Raw genomic sequence first — 25,693 nt, 5'->3', positions numbered from 1 at the left:
AACCACCTCTGTACCACCCCCTCTCTGATACTTTAGTGCAATTTATATAAACAAAGTAGATTTGCTCCTAAATGTGAAACCGTATTCTCCAACTAAGCTATTATATTTGTTTTAATATATTTTTTTTTTCTGCTAGCATGCAGAATAAAGTACTTTCTCCTGCTCGGTCTCTGTACCTTGCCAGTGGCCAGTTGTGCAAAAATTTTTAGCTTCTGCGGGTTTTTTTTGTTTTTGTTTTTTTTTTTAATCAACCAATATCTAGCATGAAGGTTTTGTCCATCCCACACAGAGCTAATAAGTTTTCCTCATTGGCTGTACCTTAAGCTGAAACTTCAATTAGAGTAAAATAAACACAAGCTTAGAAAACATAGCTTCCTGCCTTTAATGTTTTCTAACCACAAATCCTGAAGATGGACAGAGTAGATTTTCCTTCCACTATCTTTTGAGATTTAGCATAGATGTTTGGCAAGTTTAAAACTAGTTGCATATCAGGTGGTATATTTAATTCTCATGGTTTTTCTTCTTGCTGCTATGCCTTTGTTTCTGCTCTTGCCCAATGCCAGATTACTAGCAGTTATTTTGCTGCGTTTGCAGGGGACAAAACCATGGTGCTTTATTTGGCATTGAAAATTTTTGTTGCAATTGTGTATTCTGAAATTAATTGCTTTTATTGGGCATTAGGCTGTGTCGTGGTTTAACCCCAGCCAGCAGCTAAGCACCACGCAGCTGCTCACTCACTCCCCCCCCATCCAGTGGGATGGGGGAGAAAATCGGGAAAAGAAGTAAAACTCGTGGGTTGAGATAAGAACGGTTTAATAGAACAGAAAAGAAGAAACTAATAACGATAATGATAACACTAATAAAATGACAACAGTAGTAATAAAAGGATTGGAATGTACAAATGATGCGCAGGGCAATTGCTCACCACCCACCAACCGACACCCAGCCAGTCCCCGAGCGGTGAATCCCTGCCCCCCCCTTCCCAGTTCCTAAACTAGATGGGACATCCCATGGTATGGAATACACTGTTGGCCAGTTTGGGTCAGGTGCCCTGGCTGGGCATGAGAAGCTGAAAAATCCTTGACTATAGTCTAAACACTACTAAGCAACAACTGAAAACATCAGTGTGTTATCAACATTCTTCACATTCTGAACTCAAAACATAGCACTGTACCAGCTACTAGGAAGACAGTTAACTCTATCCCAGCTGAAACCAGGACAGGCTGAAATTAATAGCTTTTTATTGGCTGCTGAATCCAATGGGGTCACTGCTAGTTTTAGCTATGCTTGATCGAAGGCCTAGAAATGAGAAATATTACCAACTTAAAACAATATATCCTACTAATAAACCTTCCATATCTTAGGTCATACCATAAGTCTTTTAATTCTGCAAGATTAATTTCTTGTCACCTACTTCTTAAGGAATTGTTTACTTCTGCTCTAATGATGGGTGTAGGTAGCGAAAAAAACTGTCTGAAATTGTGTTATATCTTGCCAATCTGGTGGTTGCACAAATCTCTGTATCACTGTGCAAGACCTTGGGCAACATGCAGAGGTGTCAGAGATTCCCTAATAGACTTCTTACTTGATCCTGCTGGCTTTTCATCCTTAAAGCAAGGGTGTCTTGCTGACACATCTTAATGACCTTAATCTTGTATTTTTAATCTGTAATATCAGACTGGACTTAACAGGCAGCCAACTGTGTTTTGGCTGTAGGTGCTGCCTAGGAAGATGCATTTTAGCCCATTGTTGGCAATGCTGACTCGTCTGTGTTTATGGGGAGGAAAAGTCAGTGTTACATTTATTCCTTATACTCATTAAAGGCCACAATTCTCCAGGTTTAAAGCTCCTGAGTCTGATAGGGCTTTCATTTTCACAGCTCCAGATTACCGATCTGAAGATATATCTGATGATGTTGGGGATGGTAATATAAATAATGTGGCCTGGTGGGTGATATTACAGGTTTGTGGTTACTTGACTACTGAGAAGACAGTTGAGCTTTTAAGTGGAGTTCAATTTATTGCAATATAGTTGCACTTTAATGTTGACACTGAATATACTTGTAATATGACTCGTAATGAATGTAAAGCTATTCCTACTTTATCACTTTCATCCTTTTTGCATTATTACTACTAGATATGTAGTGTTTATTTGCATTATGGCAGAACCAAACGCTATGGATAAAAATGAATACACTGATGGAAGTCCTTTTCCTTAAATCTGAAAGCCAGGGAGGGAAAATTGTTACTGTGAATTTCTGGAAACTTAGAAATGTAGCGCAGACTGTCAAGCCTTGGTTAAAACTTTATTCTCTCAATAAACCTGTTGCATGGTCTTGAGATTAATTCTAGCTCTCAATATCTTGTCTATATGACAGGAATAAGTATTGCTAGAAGGTATTGTGAAATTTCAGTAGTGGTTAAGAATTTATCTTGTAGGAGTACAGAACCATGAAAACCTAAGATGCTGTGTAATATTGTCTCAACATTTTTTATATTTGGACTAATGTGCTAAACTGGAGCTTCAGCTTCCAGGTAGCTGGTTATGATTCTTATTCTGATACCCTTGATGGGATTTCAAGTGCATTATTCTGTCTCTTCAGGTTATACATAGTAAGAATAGGTATTGAATTAATTTCTAATATGTGATACAATGCTTGAAAAGGGTGTGAGCGCTTCATGCTTAAGTAATGTAGAATTGCTAAGTACTCTTTGGTATTAAAATAGCTATGTTGTATATTTATGAAAACTCATTATAAACAAATACTTAATAGTATAGCCAAGCTTACTGGTCTTTCTCAGGGGGTAGCTTTACTATGAGCTTCTTTCATTAGTATCTTGCTTGATCTAGATGCAGACAGGAGATTGCATCCTCGCTGTGCCTTTGCAACTTTTGAGTAAGAGCTGTTCATTTCTGCTCCCCACTGTCGTGTTCTCTCTTGTATGTTTTAAGGCGGGGGGGGGGGGTAGGGTAGAAAAGTCAGGTGTAATAAATGATTGAGGAGAAACACATTCATTTAGTGCATAAACTATCAACACGGGAGGCCCTCAGCACTGGTTGTTATCACTACATTAGTTAAATACAAAAGAACATTTGTTATTTTCTTCAGTTCTTGGTTCAATATGTTTCCCCCAGCCCCCAACAGTAAGATAGCTGGTATATGAATGTGTACATTCTTAGTTTTCTTCTAGTATTTGTCCTTCATTTAGAATGAGTTATTTTATCATTCATCTTTAATGGCATTCACTTCGCATAATGCTATACCAGTGTTTGTCATATTTACATATTATGTCACGTTTTCCTGCATTCTCAACTGTCTGCTCTTATTTTTTCTTTTTTTTTCCGAAATTAAATTAAATGTCAGACTTAATGCAATATCACATTTTTCATGTTTTAAGAAGGGAACGTTAAAGTTAATGTTTTCAGAAGGCAAATCAACTTTCTTGCACATCAAATTTTTTCAATTTCCATACAGGTATTAACTACACAGTGCACAATGTGGGAGAGCTAGTTACTATAAGAAGCTTATGCATGAGTAACTCTCCCACACTCTGCGTATGCATTTCAGCACGTATTTAGTCAGCCATATACCTAGGGCCTCTACTGAGCACAAATATATTGGAGAAGAAATTCCTGCAGTTGTTTGCTGGCTGTGGATTTGTTACGGGCTTTAGAGGTCAGTCTGACACAGGGTGAGTGGGATGTGATTAGGGTGAACATGGGATAATGTTGGTAGTGTTCCTTTCCAATTCCCTGCTACAGTAGTCTGTTCCTGTAGCTGTGCTGATACAGCTGTTTACTGGACTGCTTTATAAACTGAGTCACTGAACTTACATAAAAAACCCCAACAACACAACACTCCTTTCCACCCCATGCCCCTGGCATTTTTTTTTTTTTTTTTTTTTAAATTATTCTTAACTTGGATCACTTTGAGGATCTGGTTTATAACATGGGCCTGCCGGTTGTTGGGTTCACACAATTCTTTGGGTTAGTGTATTGAAGTGTGGGAACATAGACTTGTGTTGGGAGTGGACATTTCCCTGCTGCCAGGGGAAAACATTGCATGTAGCTTCACTTTGGACATGAGAGCATGAAAGTGATCATCATGCAGTGGGATAAGGAACTTGTGGTACCTTTTATAATGCCAGTTTGAGTGGTTTATTGTTGTAAATATTTATGCTTTTTAGCATCATACTTATAATAAACCAAAACCAGAACCAGCAGAAGTCATTATCTGGTTTATAGGAGTAGAGTATCTTTCAATAAGTTTAGTAGGCAAGACTTAAGTTTCACACTGGAAACTATCTGTTATGAAGAGGTGCCAATTTGCGAGTCTGTTTTCAGAGTACAGCCACATGTTAAAACTGGTTTCAATAAAAAATTAAAGAAATTGATTATTTTCCGTTTGGAGAAATGTTCAATTATCTTTTAAAACTTAGCAATAACAGAAAAGAATGGCCTACTGAAAACCTTGTAAACTTGCATCTGATTTGGGGATGGGAGGGCAGGGGAGGAGAAGAACGATGCATTCAAGTAATTTTAAAAATGTTTGAAAGAAAAATGTAGAATATCTTTTGAAGAGACCATTACACAGAATAGAATGCAGAAGAATGAATAATCCAGACTTGTTTCTGTTGAGGAGGACAAAAAACCCCAACAAACCACCAAGGAGTAGATATTAGTTCTAATAAAATATAGTAAAAATATGTGCCATCAGTGATATAAAGTCCACTTAAACATAGGGTCTACATTTACCATGCCTAATCTTTACTGGCTACTAATTTAAAGGCAAAAATAAAATTCTGCGCAGCATATAACATTCCTTATTTGTTGTCCTGCTGAGCACTAGGATAAACTCAGATCAAAATATTCAGAGTAAATTCTATTATATTTAGAAGTGGTCTGCTTATGATGCATCACGTGCAGTTTTATGTGGGTGGGACTTGTGAAGTGATCTCTGTTTAGGGGCTACTAGTTTATTCTGAAACTTGTATTACCAGAGTATCAGATTTGCTAACAAAGGGGTTTTTTGTTGTTTGTTTTTCCCTTGTGCCTGGTCTCATGATGGTTTCAGATACCCTCCTTCAGTACCCTTTCCACTAAGGGACAGGTACATCAGTTTACAGAAGATTAAGGGTGTTCAGGATCACGACAGTTCCACGATTACCTGTTTAACAACTTACTACTGCACATCAGCTGAACAACAGCAGCTGTTTGTGTGTGCTTTTAGCCTGAAGAAAATGCAGAATGACTAAGTATAGGCCAGTTTGTAAGACTCATCACTTAATATTTGCCTCAGTCTTTGAGCACTTATATGATCAAATTACTATAGCTTAAATTCCAGTAATCTTCAGAGCCATAGTGTCTTTGTATCTGAGCTGAGAGTCAAAATACTCCTAGGAATATTTTGATGCTTGTCAAGCTTTATCCTCAAGAGATGTATTTTGTGTATACGAACTGATGACTAAACTAACAGTCTTCGTACGAGTTAGCAGCACTGTGATGTGTAAAGAACATAAAGCATGTTTTTTTGAAACTAGTTTCATTTTAGATACCTAACTTGGAATGTTTTTCAAGTTTCTAAAGCCTACCAATAAATTATACCTTTGAACACTAAAGAGCATCTCCTTTCCTTTATTGGATCAAAAGAGGTACCTTACCTTTCAAAGGGGTATATTCAGTTTTCTTTATGAACATAGGAAATTTTCTGGTTTAAATGGGCTAGACTTTTCTTTTTTAGAACTAAAGGCTGTCTGCCCTTCACAAATGTGTGATTGGGCATGGTAAGAGGAGAGAGTTCATTTCAGTACTTGAACAGACGTGCATTCTGTGTCCTGGAAGTATGCCTGCTGCTGTGTAAGTGGGTGGGAGAGATAAAAGAAATATTTATTCAACTGAACTGAATGCTGTGAAGCTTTCACTCGATCTTATCATACAGTAGGTCCTGCTTTAAATATAACATTATATATATACTTTATATATATGTAACTGCTCTGAGACAAAGTAATGCTGAAATTGCTTCCACTGGAACTTGGCTGTTCTCCTTCACAGAGCCTATGAAATAGATGCCTGGAAAAAAATGCTACACTTGATTTAGGAACCTAAAAGGGCAGGAAGGGAATAAGTTTGATCTTGATGAATTTGCACATGTGCCTCTGTAGCCACCTCTTCTTTAAGGACTTTTTGATAATCAGGGAAAGTGAACCAGCTTAAGTGAAAGTATATCTTGAAAAGAGGAAGTGCTGGGTAGGCTGGATCTAGGCAATTACAGCCCTATTGGTCATGATTAACACCTTGCATGTCACCAAGAGACAAACAGATAATTAATATAGGTCCAGTACCTTCCTAGTTGTGCACTCTACTGAAATGCAGGGCTCATTAAGAAGAGTTTATCCTGAATTATCAGCAATCACTGAATGGTTTTCAAATAGACTATTATGCTAGACAGTGCAGTTTGGTGATGGCAGTGTGGGTAGTGATAGCGATTTTTCTGGCTGGAAGCAGTCACAATCTTCTAGCAGATGCAGGTAACTTAATAAAACTATTACTGCTGTACCACAGGTTAAATTCGGCATCCCTTAAGTTTTCAGGCTGGTTGTTGATAAAGGCCTTTTGTTTACTTTTATTTGTCTCTACTGACCACAATTGCCTGGTTATTAATTGAATACAGTTCTGAGTTCCTAGATGTATGTTTTAAGCCAGTGAGTTTTTTCCCCACCCAAAGTTCTTTGTACACTATCCTCTTGCATCTCCACAGTAACTGGACAGCCACTTCTTACAACTTTTTCATCTTGGTTTAGCTTCCAAAGTCTTTCCTGCAATACATGGCCAGTTGCGTGTTTGGTGCTGGAGACAGAATACTGGGCCATGTGAATATCCTTCTGAGTCGGTTCCTTGCTTAACTCTGCATGCTCCTAAAGAAGAATCAAGTTAGGTCAGACAATACCAATGCTATTGAAGATAAGTGATACTTCTTTTTTTTTTTTTTTTCTTCACCCCCTCCCCCCTTCTAGAGATCTCTTTTTTTGAGTGAATGAGTTTAAGTTGTTCTCTTACTGTCCCTAAAAAAAGTGGAGCAATATTGCACTGATTTCTCTGTCAATAGCTGCAGTAGATTTTTTTTATGAAAATAGTTCTGACTTTACATTAAAGTTTATAAATATCATTGACAGCATCTTTAGAGCTGAAATCTGTGAATCTGTATTTCCTGTGACTTAAATATAACTTGCCAGAAACTCTCAGCAAAGTATCCTGATGCAGCATATAGTTTTTTAGACAGACTGTTAGGCCAAGTCTTCATTAAAACTGTACAGCTATCTTTCAAGCTGTTCATATAGTTTTATTTTTCTGAGCTGATATTGAATTCTGATACCTAAATAATCTCTGTAAGCTTAACATTTTGGACAGATTTGGCTGATGACAATTGATGCAGTTGCTCAGAAATGGATTTTTCTCTCCATATAATGTTAAATAACATGAAATGTTAAATTGTCATACTGCATAATTTTTCAGCACCATTCAAATGAAAATAGTCTTTGCACTGTGTTCTGATGCCTCAAATGGGCACAAATGAAATCTTGTTTAGATGTTTTGACCTGTTAGGACTTGATAATCATCTTGGATGCCACAACAACTTGTCGTACCTGCCCCTGCAGCAAGTACGTGTGTCTCAAAATTTTTTTAGCTGAAGGGTCAAGTGTTAAACCATATACCTCAGCTCTTTTATTACTTCTGTGAGTTTCTGTAGGTAGGGGATAATTTGTCAAGATATGACTTTTACAAATGAGGTACAGGTACATAATTTCTCATCAGGTAAAAGCAGGTTATGCAGTTACAGCCAAAATTGTCAGCTGTATTAATTTTTAGATGAAATACAGTTGTCAAAAAGGAGTAATTAACACTATTGTCTGTAACTGCTGCTTTAAGTATTGGACTTGGCACTTGGAATCAGGGGTAAAATTCAGGAATGCTAATACAAAGTGCTGTTTCTCTGTCTTAAGAGTGCCAAAGCGTTTGAAGAATATGTGGTGCATCCCAGCTTGCACAGCCATGTGGTTTCACTGGTGATTTTCTCCACTGGTTCGTGGGTTATGCCCTTGTGAGAATGTTTTGGGAAGGGAGGAAGGAGAAAGGTTGAAAGACAGCGCTATATGTAGAGATCTTAAGGACAAGGTATCTCAACTGATGCTTTCAACTTTCTAATTGATGTGACAGTTTTAGTGTTCCTTTAACGATCCTTTATGTGAGAATTCTTGTAAAATATTTCCAGACAGCCCCTCCCTGCCTTCAATATATGATGAGTAAGGTGCTAATTATTGAACCCTGAGGTGACAGGTTACAGTCCTGCTTGTTTCTGAGGGAATTAAAATATTTATCATGATCTTCGGCTCCCTCATCTTCCATATCCTCCACCAATGGGTGTTTGCTGGACTCAACTTCATTTTGAAACCATCATGTTTCCACCATCATATTTCAGCTTACCATCACTTTTTGTGTGGCCTTCGTGGACACCTAAAACCTTTTGTCCATAAACTCACTTTTTTCTTCGCTAATGGGTTTCAGGCAACTGCACTAATTCTTGAAAGCATGTTTCTTTACAGAAAGTGTTTTATGTAATAGAGCTATTGAGTGTCAAAAGCTATTGGCAGTTGGTGATCTTATTTCCCTGACACAGATATTATGAAAGCTTTAGGAGGAGATGGAGTTCTTTATTGGATCATCATATAGAGCTTTAAAAATAAACGAACCTTTTGTCTTTCTGCTCATCTCCATCATGGCTGCAGTGGCATAGCTACTAAATTCTGGAAGTTCTTGCAAATTCTGAAGTTGTATTCGGAGTCATTCAAGTTAAAATGTTTTATAAAACTGGCTCATCCTAATGACTTCATGATTAAAACTGAATTAAGAAGAATCAGTTAATCCTGATGTGTGTTGAAACCACTCTTTATATGGTAATCCAAACTTTCACTTTTATTCTTTTATGCCAGCACAGTTCTAATAATATCAGGGGCTTGCTGACACTGCAGAGAGGTACTTAAATCCAAGCTGACATGAGTTTCATTACTAACCCTATTCATAGAAACATGTTTAAGTCTTACTGGGCAAGAATTTAATGTTGGACTAAGCAGTCTTATAGTATACTGTTTGATTGTGTGATGAAAGTATACCAGTGGAGTACCACTGTGTTTTGCTATTGTACGTATTTTATACGTTAGGCCTTAAGCAACCATCTGGTTACCTCTTTTGACCCTTTTTTTTATTTTTTTTTATTTTAATAATGCGAGGGCACAACTAATATGTGGCTTAGCTGGAGGACAGACAGTGGCACACTTCTTGAATTTATATGCATTGTAAGACATGTCAGGTAACAGTAAATGATCTAATTTTTCCAGTGAAATAATCCTACTATGCATTCTTCATTTGCTTATACATGCCTGCCTGTCAGGAGAGTGAGTGTAGGAGGGAAGGGAAAAGAGGAGTGTGATCTTTCTACAGCCATATTTTATTGCGAATACAAGCTTCATTAATTTGCGCTTTAAATGAGTAAGCTTCGCATAAAAGAGCTGCTGACCAAAATCCTAAGCAAACAACTTTGTGGGGAAACTTAATATTTTGCTCTCTGTCAGTTTTTAAATGTGTATTGAATAGTATGTATTTTTCTTTAATTTTTTTTTCTGTAGCATAACTTTTGTGACTTTAGCTATTATGTCTATGCAAAGCAGAAACTGCCTGGTTTTGGGGGCACAATATTATGTGCACTACAGAACAGATACAGCTACTACATTGTCACTCCCCTTTCTATGTTTATTTTTAAGACTGAGAAACTGGGGGTTTTGCTTTGGTTGAAGCTGTGTTCCAAAGCCTCACACCTGGCTGATGGACATTTGATGCCCTGCTAAAGGATTTCCTTTACTGATTTGGCTTACTTGGACATGTGACAGAAGGAAATTACACCATGTGCTTAACATGAGGAAAGTGTTAAGGGTTGCTGAATCTGGTAGCCTGTTAACAGCAAGGTGGCTGCAGCTCCATGTACCCAAGCTCCAGCTGGTAGTGAGGCTGAGCATATATTTCTAGTAGGTACGTACACAATCACATGTATATAGCACATGTACACACAGCCAGCCACACAGATCAATGCAGACAGAAACGCTCAGCTGTTGTCTTGATTCTATCTTGAGCTGGGCTGTCTTCCTAAAAAGTCTCTTGGACGTGTCTGTTCAACACCATCTTTTGCGTTGTGGTGCTAGACCTAGAACAGACCTTCCCAAATAATGTTTTAAGGCAAGCTGAATAAATACAATTCATACTTCTTTGTTTAGGGATAAATTTCTTTACTATTCTCTCCCCTTGGTTATAAATGGTATGGTGAATTTCCAGGAGGTAGGTAGCAAGGAGTTTGCAGAGAAGGCAACTGCTGTTTCTGTACACCTGTAGCTTTGGTTAAGGCAGAGAGAAAAATGGTGGCAGGACCATCAGAACTGGGAGAAGCAGATGTTGCACAGATTTGGCAACTACTCTTTACTGAGGTATTCACATTCTTACATTCCTGCCTTTTCGTTTTTCTTTTCTGAAGATACCTTGCTGCTATTTCCCTCTGTCCTCCAAGTGATGCTTTATTCACATTTTGCTGGCATTTTCCAGCCTATGAATCTTTCTATAACATCTAGTTTTTTGCTATGGTCTTGCTGAATGGGAGATCCCAGAGCTTTGTTCATAAAGAAAATTGGGTAGGCAGAAGGGTGTGAGCCTTGTTAGAATGAAAAGATACCTGAATAGAAATTTTAGCTGTTGTACACCAGCTTGTAGTTGCTAAAGAGAAATACATAAGGGAGAAACAGAACCAAGAATGAGCACAAGAGATAAAGATGAATCTAGAATGTGGATCAGAAGGTATGAGGAGTAAATTAAAATTGCCCCGAGGCTGCAAAAGACTGTCTTGGGCTATCAAATGCCAGTGTGTGTGGGAGGCAGAGAGTCTTGAACTTCTTCCAGAGAGAGACTGAGGTCTTATGGACTGAATCACAGATTTTCCCTGTCTTGGAATCTTTGTTCCTTCAGAAGGTGTTGGGGGGGGTGGGTGGTAAAAACCACTTGTTTCTGCTTATTTGGAAGAGAGACTTCTGGGCAAAGGCAGTGAAGAGCTTTGTAGCTTGGCTGTGTCAGCATGGTCTAAGTAAGAGCCAAGGTATGAATCAGAAACTCATGGAGGAGGTGATGGGGTGAGACAGAAGTGGGGTTGAGGCAGGAGTACATTATAGAAGAGATACTGATCTGTAATCCTGCACTTCAGAAGCATGTGATTCTGATTACTGTGGGAGGTGAATGGGAAGTCACTGAGGGATTTAAACAGGCATGTTTAATTTAAATGATAAAAAGAATAAACCACTTTTACTCAGCACTGCAGCTCTAAATATAACAGCTGTTCGTTTCCTGCATATTGTTTCTTTAATGACTGATTTAGGAGAGCGTGTAGGCTGCCAGAGCCACGCATGAGCAAGGTGCCAAAAACTAATTAAGGTTGAAAGTCACAGTTATGCCAACGGTCTGTGCAAGGTGCACCCTCTTAGAGACAAGTGTAGGATGAGAGAAAGGGTCAAAAGATGAGGTGCCAAAGCAAATGAATAAGAATATCAGATCACTAGGGCAAATAGGATTTTATAGACATATATGTAAAAATAATCCTTGCATACCCCCAGAGAAGAAACTTTGAAAGTGAGGTGGCTGAGACTGTATAAAAATGTTATATTCTCTAGCTGGCTATTCCTTGCAGTTTCAGCTCACGTTTTAGTAAATCAGTACAATGTCACTAGTGATCCTGAGCACTGGAGAGACTATCAAGGAATTTTTTTGTTAGTGTCAGGTAACATAAGGGAAGTTCAAACTTTCCGTATGTTTTAGAATTCTATTTGAGTTGTGCATAGCTCCTAAAAACCTCCTGTAATTCTTTGAGTGGTCCAGAAATAACCATATCAAAGGCTTTTGAAAGTCAAGTTAGTTATAGTCCCTCCTAAATTGTCACATGATGAGCAATAAATAGAGCAAAAATCCCTAGGGAGCTCAGGAACAAATAGGAATAAATAGCTGGTTTTCACTGTATCAAAATGGTTGTAATGTGTCACAAGCTTCCAAAGAAGGACGGATTTTCTTTAGTTTTGAAAAGTAGGTAGCAAAAGATGTAAGTGATAAACTGATTTAAGGATTTTTTATTTTTTTTCCAAGACCAGACAAAAATAGAAAATTCTACTGCTTTCTAGCTAAGCTAGATGTTGGGCTAGCATGATTGCAGACCAAATTTAATGTTGGAAAGTGTAAAGTAACGCATGGAAAGAAAAATTTGAATTACTCCTACGTATTGCTATGTTTTACATTAACAGCTTTTCCTAGAATAGAATAACATACTGTAGTCACCTTAGAAAAACTTCTGTTCATTGTGAAATAGTGGCTTTAAAAAGGAGTGCAAAAAATGGCACAGCAGCATCTGTATGTCCTTGTATAAATCTGTGTTCTCACCTGTAACACTCTGCTGGATGGTCTAAAATATGACAGGAATAGCATGCTTTGGGGCAAGGCTTAAAGCTGTTAGAGGTGTGGAAAAGCTATTATTTAAGAGAGGGAGAGAATTCAGGCCTTTTTTAGGTTGACTGTGAGATGACTAAACAAGGACTCTATTTTTGTTCCAATATCTATTTGTTTCAAAGACTCCACATACCCTTTTTAAGGGTCAAAGAGCAATTTATTTACTTATGCTGAAAGAAAAATAAGCTTTTCTTTAGGATACCTAGAGAGAGGAGTGCACAAAAACATACATGTGCGTACATATTATTGTTGTTATTACACTTAAACAGTGGGTGCCTAATGAATAGAGCCTGTTGCTGCAAAACGCATGAGAGGAGCTGCCTAAGATGCAGAAGGTGAGCAGTGTGTTTTTTTCGCTGCGCTGGTTGGTTTGGAAATGATTACCTGTGAATCTTGGGTTACCATTAGATAGGCTGTGTTTCAAAGCAGGTATTTTCACCCTGTAAGGTTTACCTCCCTAATTAGGTGAGAGCATATGAGATCCAGGTCTGGGTTGGGTTCACCTGTTCCATTTTCCTTGATCCTAGGTTTCCTCTTCCCCTTTTCCTTGGAAGGGGGGAAGACAGAGGAAGGGATGGTACTGATGGAAGCAGAGCAGTACTGTGAAGCTTAATTTTGGTAAATACTGGGTTTAAGCACATATTGGGGAAGGGAGGAGGACATCATAGATTCTGTCTCAAGCCAGCTGCCAAACTTGCTTCCAGTGTGGCTGAGAGTGTGGAGGAGATCCCTGGCTGGTTGCAGCAGAGCTAGGCAAAAACAGTTCTAAGGGCAAAATTTTTGCCATTTTTTTTTCTTTATCTTCTACCCCTCTCCTACTCTTAAAAGAAGCCTGCATAACTGACCCACCAACCAGAACCATAGCCACCACCACAATCTCTTACTGTCCCCTTTCAAACCTGGAAGACCAGGCTTTTGTCCTTTTGCAGGCTTACTTTTATTTACTTGCGAAGCACTGGACACTGCCACTTTCTCTCAAGTGAAGTTTGGTTTTAACTAAAAATGCTGTTCTAAAAGGTAAGATGTATCCTTGTGCTTCAAGAGAAAGCTATTCCTTATGTTTCAAGGAAACATTCTCTGTTGTGACTGATTTACTCCAGACTGTGGGGTTTCATGCACTCCGATAGCAGATGAAGGTGGATGTTCCTGGACTACCTGGGGTGAATAGATTGGTTTGGTCTAATCTGTAGTTATCCCTGTATTTTCATTATTAGCATGACTTAAGGTTGGTCTTGGAACTGTTTGGAAGTGCGCAGCTTCTACACCAGAAGGGTGTTTGCCTTCTAAAAATAGAGTGGGAAGAACATGCAAATGGAAGAGCATGCAGAAGGAAACTCAGAGATTATTTTTTTCATGCAGTTGACTAGGGAAGCATGCATTTTTCTTGGAAGAAACGGATTTTACCCATTATTTGAACAGACTTTTAGCTGAAAAACTGTAAAGTTCTAGGCTAGCCTGGAAAATATTTTTAACTCTTTGTTTTATGGGCTAGCTTGGATTGGGATTCCATTATGAGAGGTATTACAGCAACAAGCTCTAAGTATGGTGTGGCCCAAAAGAATTTACAGACTTGAATAGACTATTTAAAAAAAAAAAGGGGGGGAAACAGAGATATGATGACCAATGGGTAGGTCAGAAGTAATCAGGACTGAGATCACAACTCTTCTGATTTTAAAACCTGGTGCCTTCATCCTGCCTCACCAGGATGTGGTTGCCTTTTAACGAGACATTAAATGAATAAGAACTTTTGTATGTAAACTGCCTTCTCAGACTGAACAGCTTGTGCAACTTTTCTGAGTCTGTGATCTTTAAAATCATCATGCTGCCACGCTGTGTTAGAGACTCTTCTCTGTCAAGTCAGATGAAAGCAGCTACTTTCTTCTCAGCTATGACCTTTACTGTAGGCATCCATGTATCTATTTCTGTGTATGACCATAAAGCTACCTGTGGCAAAACCTGAAAGACAGCCCTTGCCAACTTTAAGCACAGAGGTCATTTGCTCATTTTAAGTGTTCTATGCAAATGAAAGCATGTGTGCCTGTCCACCTCCCTGTAAAATTCAAGGTGCTTATTATGAGTAAATTAAGCCACTTAAAGAAGAGACTCCATGTTTGACCTCTCTTACTGACACGTAGGTTCAGCAGTATGTTGCTACACATAAGATGAAATTTCTGGAAGCTGAATAAAGGCTATCTTGAAAATGTTTCTGTTTTCTGGTTATTGGTCATGCTTTAAATCATGAAATATATGTATTAAACCTTCATCTGAAAAAAATTTCAGATGGGAGGTTAGAGATGCCATTTGCTTTGGGGATTCTGTCCCTACATAGCTGAATTTTATAAGCACAACATCTAAATTAAAGTGATTATGAAATTTGTCACTAAGCCTAATTCCTTTTTTTTTAGGAGGTATTTCCCCTGTGACATCTCTAGAAGAATATAAGTATGGTCTGCTGTAGGAAACTGAATGATAAGTAAAAGATTGTCTCAATAAAATATAAAAACATAACTGTAATGCTAAAACCTTGGAGTAATCAAATGTCTGAGTCCACTGAAGGGCCATTTATTGCACATTAGATGTTAATCTTGACACGTTTTTTTGTATTGAAGATAAGCACCATGCACACAAAGCATTTCTATTTCATGCTATTTCTGTTGTCCTTAGTTCTTGGGTTTCTATTACTATAAAACTCAGCAGTGTGGATGCATCTTCTGTACTAGAGAATGGGATAATAGAGAAATAAGAGGTTCACAATCTACTACCCCAGTTATGCTATTTGTTTCCAGCACAGTCTTTAGGGTTTTACAAATGGTGTTTCAATCCCTCTCTTTAAGATTGCCAGAAAATATGCAGTTATACCAGGAGAACACGCCTTGTTTGTTACAAGTCAGTCAGTCTGTAATGTAGAAAAAACCCCCAACAAGCCAACAAACAATTCCTTCCTCAATGCCCTCCCTCTCAGTTCCCCGCAAGTTGTCTTTTATACTCTAGGAAACATAGCATGTGAACATTTTGATTCTTTTGTCAGCCTTTTATGTCTTTAGTTTTAAGGAATGTTTAAAAAATGTTTCTATCGCAGTAATCTTGGGCATAACCAAACTCAGTGTATCTGTCAGTGGGGTCTGGTACTGAGGGTGGTCTGGTACTGAAGGTGTCAGATGTTTCGGGTAAATCCTATAGCTGAAGTACACTAGCTAAAAGCATCAGCTGATACAGCAGTTCTTTACATGGGTCAGCCTTTACAGAAAGATCGAAGACCACATAGTGTGAGTTATGTTATCCTGCCTACTTAATGTTTTCAGCTTCTTTTAATCCTTCTGCAGGGGAGCTTTGTATATTATTTGACTGGCTAGCACTTCAGCTCCCATAGTTAAAAGAATAAATCGTCCAGTTTCTGAATGACACAGTGGCTTTGTTCAGACTCTAGTTAGTCTTGTCTAAATTATCCTGCCCCTAAGAAAATATGAAGGTATTTTTATGCAGCTGTATAATCTTTTAAGCACTGAATTACAGTATGATGAAGAATTCTGAGCTTTCACTTTAGATGACTTACTGTACATATACTTAAATGCAGTGACCAAATTTCAAATCAAAACCTCTGTTTCTATCAAATCAAGATGTCTATGATTTTTTTTTCACTCAAAGAAAAATCTAAAATTCTAACTAAAATTATTTTAGGTTCAAGAATGTTTCACTCCAAGTGAGACAATGTTTCATTTCTATTTCCAGTATCTTTTAACAGAAGAAGAGGATATGAAAGGCTAAGCTCATGACTGTTAACAAAAATAATCATCAGAATAGAAAATCAATCTGTCTTACTTGTGTGGAGGCTTAAGCCAAAATGCGCTGATATGTGGTGGTTAGGGCACTGTTCTGGTAGAGAAGATGTAGGAGAACCCTCAAGCCAAATGACTGCATGGTTCTCCTTTGTAGACCAGATGGACACCATTAATTATAGTGTATTACTTGATTAAAGTGACCCTTCTGTTACTTTGCTTCATGAATCTTGTTTCTGCACTTCAGCAACCCCTAACTGCATCCCAAATCCCGCCTAAAACTTCCACACCTACTTCTTTCAAAAAAAACCAAGAAAACAACAAAAACCCCTACCTCCACCCCAAATTTTGTAATTAGTAGTTCATTCAGCGTAATCTTCTAAGGTGGTATCTCTTCTAAGGCCAATTTTTGAGCAAATCAGTTACTTCCTATAAATTGCATGTCACTAACTGAAGTGGACTCTTAAGTACGCATTATGATGCTGGTTAAAAAGCAAGTATGTAAACCAGTTACTTTTCCTTACACTCCATTTTAATCTGTCACACTGCTTTCCAAGTTGGGAGCTGCTTAGAACGTTGTAGATCATGTCAGTCATTCAAAATATTACATTATCATGATTATTTGCTGCTTTTCAGCTGAAACGGTGCTCTACCAATTTGTGTGTAGTACTAAGGGAATGTGAAGGAATAGGACTGTATCTTGATTAGCAGTCTGATTCCTTCCTCTGATACTATAAAACTGCCACCTGCATCTGACTTTTAATTGGTTGGGACTCATTAAGCTAAAGGATAAATTTATACATCCAAGTCTTTACTGTGCAATAGCGTATAAAGTCAAGGATGTTAAGATACTCAGAAGGTATATTTTATAAGATACATTGTACCATGTTCTAAACCTGCAGCTCATGCACATCTTTAAACCCAGTGCAGCATCTTGTTTGTGTATTTTAACACTGGAACAGTGCACTTAACTTGCACGTTGTTCATATAGAAATGCTAGCAGGGTTGAATTTTCCAAAACTGGAACTTTTACACTTTATTCCATAGATGCAAGTGTTAAAATATTTGTATCTACTTTAGTGTGTTTGTATGCATACTGCCAAATAGCATAATTTCAATGCAGTGCTGAATGATTTCACTAGAACGTAGACTACACTTCAGTTACAAACCACAGTTTTGATTACAGCACAGATGCATGTAGATGAGAATAAAAAAATAAGATAATTTGGATGATCTTTGACCATTATTTTCATCTTCCTTATGCCATGATAGTATAAACAGCAAGTGAAGGAGTTTAGTTTGCTGAAATGGTTATTTAAACCTTAGAAATAAGAAGTTAAACTTTACTGTATTTCCTGAAGATTTGATTTATGACAGGCATTAACATAACTGCTGCTCTCTGAAATTGATTTCATTTTAATGTCATAACTGAAAATATGGAATATCTGCAATTAGCAAGGATGTAACTTGCTCTCCTGTGTGCTTCTATTTTGTATTGTACTGTGTTTAGATTCTCACACATCTGCTTTCCTAGGTTAGTCTCTTTCCTAATGTTACAGATTTGTTTTCTTTCCTTTCTATGTGATAAAGAATGAATTTTTTCTATTTGGGACAGCATATTATTCAGTTCTCTTGGCATACACTGCTTTGATTTTTATTGGCTTATTTGCTTGCAAAATACTTTAAGGTTCTGAGAAATTTTGGTTTTGTTTTATGCTGTGGGATCTTGTTCCCAAAACCTGCAATAGGTTCTTTCATTTTTTTCATATTGGGATTATACTGATCTTAATGCATTGTTGTTGGGTACCAATTTGAATTTGGGCAAGAATTCGTGACAGAAATCTTAAGGAAATTCCAGGAAATTTAAAAATATTGCCTTAAGCATCTTCATGCTGCAGGTAGCACAATGTGTTCTGGCTAGGAGAATCTGTCAGTACAAAGAGGAGTGCAAAGATGATAGCATGGATTGATATAAAATTACTGAATCAAATTGATTTAAATCAGCAGGCAGAAAGCTTTAATCAATTTAAATTTTACTTTGCATTGAGCTTTTTAAAAGCAGGTCCAGTTAAAGCAGGTTGAGGGGCCTGTCCACTCAATTTTTAGTATCTCCAAGCATGAAGATTCTGCAACTTCTTGAGGCAACCTGTTCTAGGTCTTAACCACTCTCATGGTTTGAAAAAACAACAACCCACAACTAACACAAAATAACAAAAACCAACCTAACTCCTTTTTTCCAGTCAGATTTTCCTGTGTTCCTACTTGCCTCTTGTCCCACTGCTGTGCATCTTGAAGAACAGTCTGGCTCAGTCTTCTCTACCCTCCCACTAGATAGTTGAGGACAGTAATAAGATCTCTCCTTTGTCTTCTCTTTTATGGCTGAACAAATTCAGTTTTCTTAGCTTCTCCTTGTAATATCACATGCTCCAGCCCTCTGATCATCTTGGTGGCCCCTTCCACTGGACTTGTTTCTCCATTCTCAACTAGCAGGACAGTTACTAAAAGCTTATGTGTTGCATAAAGTGGTACTGACTTGTGGGAGCAGGGGGCTGTGTGAAGGGGAGTGTAGCACTGAACTTGTGAAGCAAATATGCTGTGAAGGGATGCCCGTTAGGTCATCTAGCAGCCTTTGGGTAGGATGAACTCCCTTGTCTGGTGTAGAGGCACTCCAGGGCAGGTTCCCTCACTAGCTGCTTCTAGATAGTCCATGAGGAGGGTTTAATGGTTGATATAAAATTTACTGATTTGAAGACACTTGGTGCTACATAGTCCTGTGTTTTGATTTAGCAGAGAGATACAGCAATATACTGAAATGACAATGCAAGCATGGTACAGCAACTGCAATATACATTTGGACCACCATGCAAAAGTGATTCCCATTACTGGTCTCTGTATGCCCACTATCAGGATGTTGGGCATCCCCAGTTCACCAGGAAGGAATATGTGGGCTAAAGCCATCTCAAGCCTATTTCTCCCTTCAGAGCTCCTTCTGTTGGTTGTTCAGTTTTTATATTTTATGTTGGGCTAAGCCGTGTATATAGCACACACACACCACCCCCAGGTCTTGCTAGCTGAGGAAGACATTACACTCTACTAATTATCTTGGAGAAGGCTGTTTACACAACCTATTGACTCACTGGTACAGCCATATATCTAAAACAAAGGTTACCCGCTAGTCCCTCTGGTGTTGAGATAAGTTCAGAGTGCTTTATGCCACTTGGTGCTCATTCCTTACATCTATTCCCTGAGTTCATCACCCTTGCCCATGTCCTCTGAGCCTTCTTCCATTGTAGGGGTTTGTTGGTCGGTAACGCAGGCTGTAGCTCCGAGACTGCTGTAAACACGTTCCTTGTGAACTGATGGGTCACGTGTAACTGGAGAGGTGCTTGCCTGTACTGGCTGCTCCTCGCCTCGGAGTTCAATACATGTATGTTTTGGTCACATGTTGTAAATATGTCCAGCTGCACAAGGGTAAATGGAGTCACGATGCTGTCTGGAAAAAAAGAGGGTGAAAAGCTGTAGGGCCACAAGAAACGGCAGCAGCCTCAGATACAGGTTGATGACGTAGCTGGGTTATTTTGAAGGGCTTGAATCTACTCTAGTGAAAACGGGGACCCGAGTTTAGGGCCTTAAGTGGATCCTTCCTTACTATGTAGGTGACCCTGCAGGTGGATTTTAGAACAAATACTTGTACCTGGTCACAGTCCTTTTTGTCTCAGTGTGGTTGGAAAGGTGTATTTGGCATGGCAGGTGCACACAGCTTTGGGAATAGGAGTGTCACTGCAGGAAGGAGAACCAGGAGAAGATAACCAGGGAGTAGTCTTCAAAGACTTCAAAGGGTTAAATGATCTGCTCTAGGAAATACAGCAGTCATTCCAAGATTCATCACCATGACTTTGACACAAAAAAGAGAATACGTAATTTCTTACTTGCCATCTGTAATAATAATCTGTTCAGTTTCTTTGATTATAAAAACAACAACCGCTGTGATGAGGATATGTTTTCACAGAATAAGCAATTGAAGATGATTTTTTTTTCCCCCTCTGCATTTCTTGCAGTACAAAGTGGTATACATATTAAAGTATTTTTGATCTTTAAAGGAAAGTTAGGACACCCTCTACTGGCTATTTTTGGAAATAAATCTGAGCTACAGCCTACCAGTTTGGAGTCAGCAGTAGTTAAACTTAATCTGTACAGCAATTTTAATGTAGTCTTTTTTTTTTTTTATGGGTTTGAGAGGAGTTTAGGGTTTTCCCCCCGCTATGTCTTCTGTCCCTGGCTTCAGCAGAGTGAATCTGCCTGTGATTAAACTGTATTTTTAAATACAGTTTGTTACAGCTCTTAGGCTAACAGTTCTATAGGTACAAATGGAAATAGCTAGATGTTATCACAGCTTTTGTTGCCTAGTAACCGAAGCCCAATGTATAATTTCAATGGGATAAATCTGATGCACTTGCCTCTTTTCATTTTTAGTAGCTGAATACATGTAAATATATTTATATTTAAATGTCTTATTGTGTGATAACTAAAATGTATTGAAATCTGTACCTTTACGAATTCAATTACAATGATTTGACTGATGTAAATTTCCCAAAATGAAGAGCGATCCTGTAGTTCTTGTAACATTGCTTTACTGTTCATGTGAGCGAGCAAGTGTGTCAGTGTGCCTGTGCATACAAATCTTAAATTCTTTTTTGCATACTGTTCTCAAATTTCACCTTTCCATTTTGTTCACTGATTCGATGATTTACATATTTTTCTACTGAATCCATTTAAGCAGTCAAGGATTGTTCTCAGAGTTATTTGCTCAACTATACTGATAACATACCTAAAATTATCTAGGACTCTGAATTAGTTACTGAATTTTTAAGCAGGTGTGAAACGTTTGCTTCATTAGGACAAGTTGTGTAAATAGATACTTGTACTGGATTTCTAGCCTTGATTTTTTGGTATGTAATTTCATGATCATATCTTATCCTAGAATTCACTATCAAATGAGTTATCTACTCGCTGTTATAACTAATCATACTGTAGTTCTAGTAATGGAAATTGTATTACTAATATTATCTGCACGTTTTCATAAACGTATGCTAAAATAAAATGAGTCACTGTACTGTTTTAACCTTGTCATTAGTAACCTTTAAGCTTACTAAATTTGTTTTGAATTGTGACTTTGTGACACTTGTGCCTATTACATACAGACCTTATCCACTTATTTTGTTAAACTTATTTGATATTTTCAAGGATTATCTAAGATTTAAACTAGTTTTTAGTTATTTTGCTTAGCAGCAATCTGTGTATCTCAGTGCAAATGCCTTTGTGTTTTTCCTTCATTTCTCTTTCATTAGCAGCTGATATTCAGAGCAAACTCTTGTTAAATGTATGATCTTTCCTTCTTACTGTCTACATTGATAGCCAAATATGTAAAACAGATGCTATAGTGGATTATTGCTTCAAATTAGAGATTAATACCATGAGGAACAGAAAGTTGGCTTTCAAACAGGCTTCCATATATGGCAAGCTCAAGGGAGAGGAACAGCCATAAATAGCAGAAGCGGGACCCAAAAATGAAATTTAAAGCAGACATTAGCTTTACAAGGTTGTATCACCTGAAGTCCTTTTTGTTTTAGTTTGGGTTGTAATTGTTAGTTTTATTTCAAGAAAAAAGTCTAAAGAGTAAACAATAACAGTAGCTCTTTAGAAGCCAAGTAGGTAGATGCTTACAGACATGATGGTAAATATTTGATTCTACAGACAGTTACTAAGACTAAAACTTCTTCCAAAGAGCAATAAAGTAGAAGTATGTTCTGCAGCTTTCATGTAGTAAGTGTATGTAACACACCTGTGTAAGGTTTCTAAATTGTTTTATTCTGCTCTTTCAGCTCTCTTTTTATTCTTCCAGTTTTCTTCCTGTTTGACTCTCTTTAATTCTACCCAAGTAATTGTTTAAATTAAAAGCAAACATTAACAGTAGTGCAGCCATTGCCTTTGATGTGTTTTTTGCTTACTTATTGTTGATGCAGCCCTGTAGTATATGTTTTCTCTATATGTAAGTGAACAGTTTCAAGATTGACATGTTAAAATCTTGCCTGTTGTCATCCACTGAAGATGCAAGCTAACATTAATTTCAGACTTGAATGTTCTAAAATGGAAGTCTTATTAAAGTTACTGTTAAAGGCACAGAAAATGAAAATATTGTGAAGAAGAAATTGTAGATAGCAGTATGGAATTTTGCTCAAAGGCACAATTATAGTTCACCTAAATCTCATGTTTAAGTTTTAGTGGGCAAATAAAGTGTATGTTATACAGTTTTTAAAATTTTTCTTTACTTTTTGCTTGCTTTGTGGAAGTTGAAGGACAAATATGTCATTTACATTATTTCCTTATTGATACGGATTTTTAATGAGTTACAGAATATTTTATGTTCTCAGGCTTTTAAATGCCTTAATTGTTGTTCTTCCAAGAAGGTCACAGACTTCTTTGGAAGCTGGAGTCCTTACTAGAATCAGTGGCATAAAAATGCTTATTATCGATGCTAAAAAGTGGTACAATGTCCAGTGCTTGCATGCAAATAAGATTTACATATTCTATCATGGTCTAGAAAACTTTGATTTAAAGAAATATCTAATGCTAAAGGTTTGGAAATGAGATGTAATTATGGAGCGTTGGGAACAGTAAGAACGGAACTTGTGAATGACTATTGGGAAGAGTTTACATGGAGTGTGAGAATTATAATTTATGGAATGATTTGCCAGTGAACACGGTGGTAGAGATGTTGCTTGTTATTTTAAATGTTAAATGGTATTTGCAGGGAGGTAAAGTCACGTTAATGTTGGGGTTTAAGTTCTTCAGTCACATAATGCTGAAATTTTCCTCTCTGTTTTAGTCTTATTTTTTAATGGATTATTTTGTTTTGTTTATTAATATTGAGAGTAGTCTTGTATAAGATCAGAAGTGAATTGGGATATTGATCACGTGTTGCTTCTTACAGGTACTGCTCCCAGCAGCTGGTCTCTTGCAACTGCAGGATGTGAAAAGGACTTGCTGTGAATTTTTGGAATCCCAGCTTCATCCTATCAACTGCTTGGGGATTCGTGCTTTTGCTGATATGCATGCATGCACAGATCTCTTGAACAAGGCCAACACATATGCAGGCAAGTTACCATTAGTGTAGCATATAGCTTGATATCTGTGCATGCAGGTACACACACATGGGTTCCATGCCCACCCAACCCCACCCAGAGGAAACCAAATTTGATCCAGGATATTGCAGACATGTATCTTCTGACAAAGAGTGCACCTGATATGAATGTCTAAGAGAAATGAAGTCTCCCGTCTGGAACATAGTTATAAGCACAAAGGGGCAGCATCTTCACAGCCTATCAGGGCCATACAGGGTCCAAGCAATTTGTAATCCAGAAAGAAGCTAGCCTGGTGTTTAAAATTTTGCACCATCACTTAGGGGAGGAAATCAGGAAAGAAGAATTAAATTTCTGGCAACTGCCACAAGCCAAAGTCTGTAGGAAGTACATGGGGGAAGAAAGAAGACAAGGGCATGCAAGGGGGGCTATCTGTAGCCCCTGTACTGCACTGGCTAAGAAACAAGAAACATACCATGAGTATTGTGTTATCAACTTGTCTTCTGAAAATGCTACTCATCTAGCCCAAGACTTGAAATTTCCTACTATATAGGGTACGTGTAGTCTCATTCTTCTGCCTTGACACCAAGGAGATAGAGGTGCATCTTCTAACTAACGGTATAGCTCAACCAACAAAATTCTACTTTCCTCGTAAAGAGCACTTGCCATTGGATTGTTTCACATTTTTTTCTGAAAAAAACATTCATGCAATTCTTAATTTTATTACTGAAAGTACATTGTCATGGTCATCTTAAAGACTGTGTTATTCATATCTGTAAGAGGACTGGATCATGTCAAATCTTGACATTTTTGAAAATTAGGTTCTTGTTTTGATTGCTGTTGTGAATGAAAAAGCAATTCTGATTCTGTGATGAAGTAACAGTAGTGTTGTATGATGGGGACAAGGGAGAACAATTATTCCTTTTTTCTTGATGCTGGTGAGGCCTCAGATAGGAGAATGCTGAATCGTTAGATGCCAGCAGGCTGAAGTGAATCCAAGGAAGTCTAACATGAACATGTTAAGAAAACAGACTGACCTATGACAAAGACTGAGAGAAGAGAGTCCTTTCAGTCAAGAAACTAAAAGGCTAGGAGGATGAGAAGGAATGCAAATCTTCCTGTGCGTAAAAATGACTGAAAATGAGTAAGCTTAACTTGTGAGGTATTTTTAAAGTCGTTTCAGATATTAAGGAAAAATCCAACTAACACAGGTCAGGCAAGCTGTCTGTGGAAGTTACGGACTTTCCACTGTTAGGCAGCTGTAAAAAACCTGGTAAGACTAACTTCTGATTTAGGTTGATCTAAATCATGTCTGTGTGCAAAACCAGATGATTTGAAGTTCTTTCTAGCTTACATTTCTACTATTCTGCGAAGGCTAAAATCCTTTTTTTTTTCTTTTTTCTTTATATTCCAAATACATTTTCTGCTGTTGGAAACCGATACGCATGTAGTTTTAGAGAGTGTGTTACTAAATTGGTAATTTTTAACATAATGGATTAAAACCTTGTTTGACTGTTCTTGATGCCAAAAAAGGTTGTGAAATGTAGATGACTAAAAAGTAAGCAACACATTGTGTAAGCTTGTAAGTTTGTAGCGTAACACTATGACCAAAACTAAGGCTTTTAATTTGTTCAGGTAGCAATGATGTTACTGTTCTTTTGTGTGTAGAGTGCCTTGAGGTCTTGATGCTTGAGTCAAGACTGAAGACGTTATACTGAGGAATTAACTTTTTAATGGAAGCTTTTTGTAGTGAATAAAAACGCCCTCTTTTACAGGGTTTAACTTACTAGCCAGCGAAGTAGTATAGTTTGATTAGAGCTTTGGCAGTGAATATTCAGAGAGTAGGACAAATTTGTTTGGAAATTCAGAAGTCACGGGTTGTCAGGACTCTCAGGCATGCCTCCTTACATGCAGCTTGCACTATCTGCCCAGTCACAGATCTTTTCCTGTCTTTTCAGTCTCTCTTGGATGTTTCATTTCTACTTCAGGTTCAGCAAAACCAAACTGCTTTCCATCTAAACACCTTTCCTTTCTCCCTGTCTTCCTCTGTCACTGGTGTTCTCCCAGTCATTCAGGTTTGTAAACTTGACAACTTTAACTCTCCTCTGCCATTTTCTCTCAGCTACTGAGCTGTGTGTTCCTCTATTTTTTCCTTTCCTCCCTACCAGATCTGCTCTACATCATGTTTCCCTTTTGGTG

General features: G+C 37.8%; 1 protein-coding gene across 5 annotated transcripts in view; it reads left to right on the top strand.

Moving 5' to 3' along the window:
• Positions 1 to 25,693, top strand: part of KLHL2 (kelch like family member 2) — a 60,107-nt gene that overhangs the window by 12,764 nt on the left and 21,650 nt on the right. For all 5 annotated transcript variants that reach the window (XR_012650541.1, XR_012650542.1, XM_075029005.1 and 2 more), the window contains exon 5: positions 23,347 to 23,509. Coding sequence is in view for 3 of the 5 variants with exons in the window: in XM_075029005.1 (XP_074885106.1) it covers positions 23,347 to 23,509 (163 nt within the window). In the remaining 2 variants the exon portion in view is untranslated. The remainder of the gene's footprint in view (positions 1 to 23,346; positions 23,510 to 25,693) is intronic.

The sequence above is a fragment of the Buteo buteo genome, chromosome 1 (genome assembly GCF_964188355.1).
Source record: "Buteo buteo chromosome 1, bButBut1.hap1.1, whole genome shotgun sequence".
NCBI lineage: Eukaryota > Metazoa > Chordata > Aves > Accipitriformes > Accipitridae > Buteo > Buteo buteo.
This window is presented reverse-complemented; position numbering and strand designations above follow the sequence as displayed.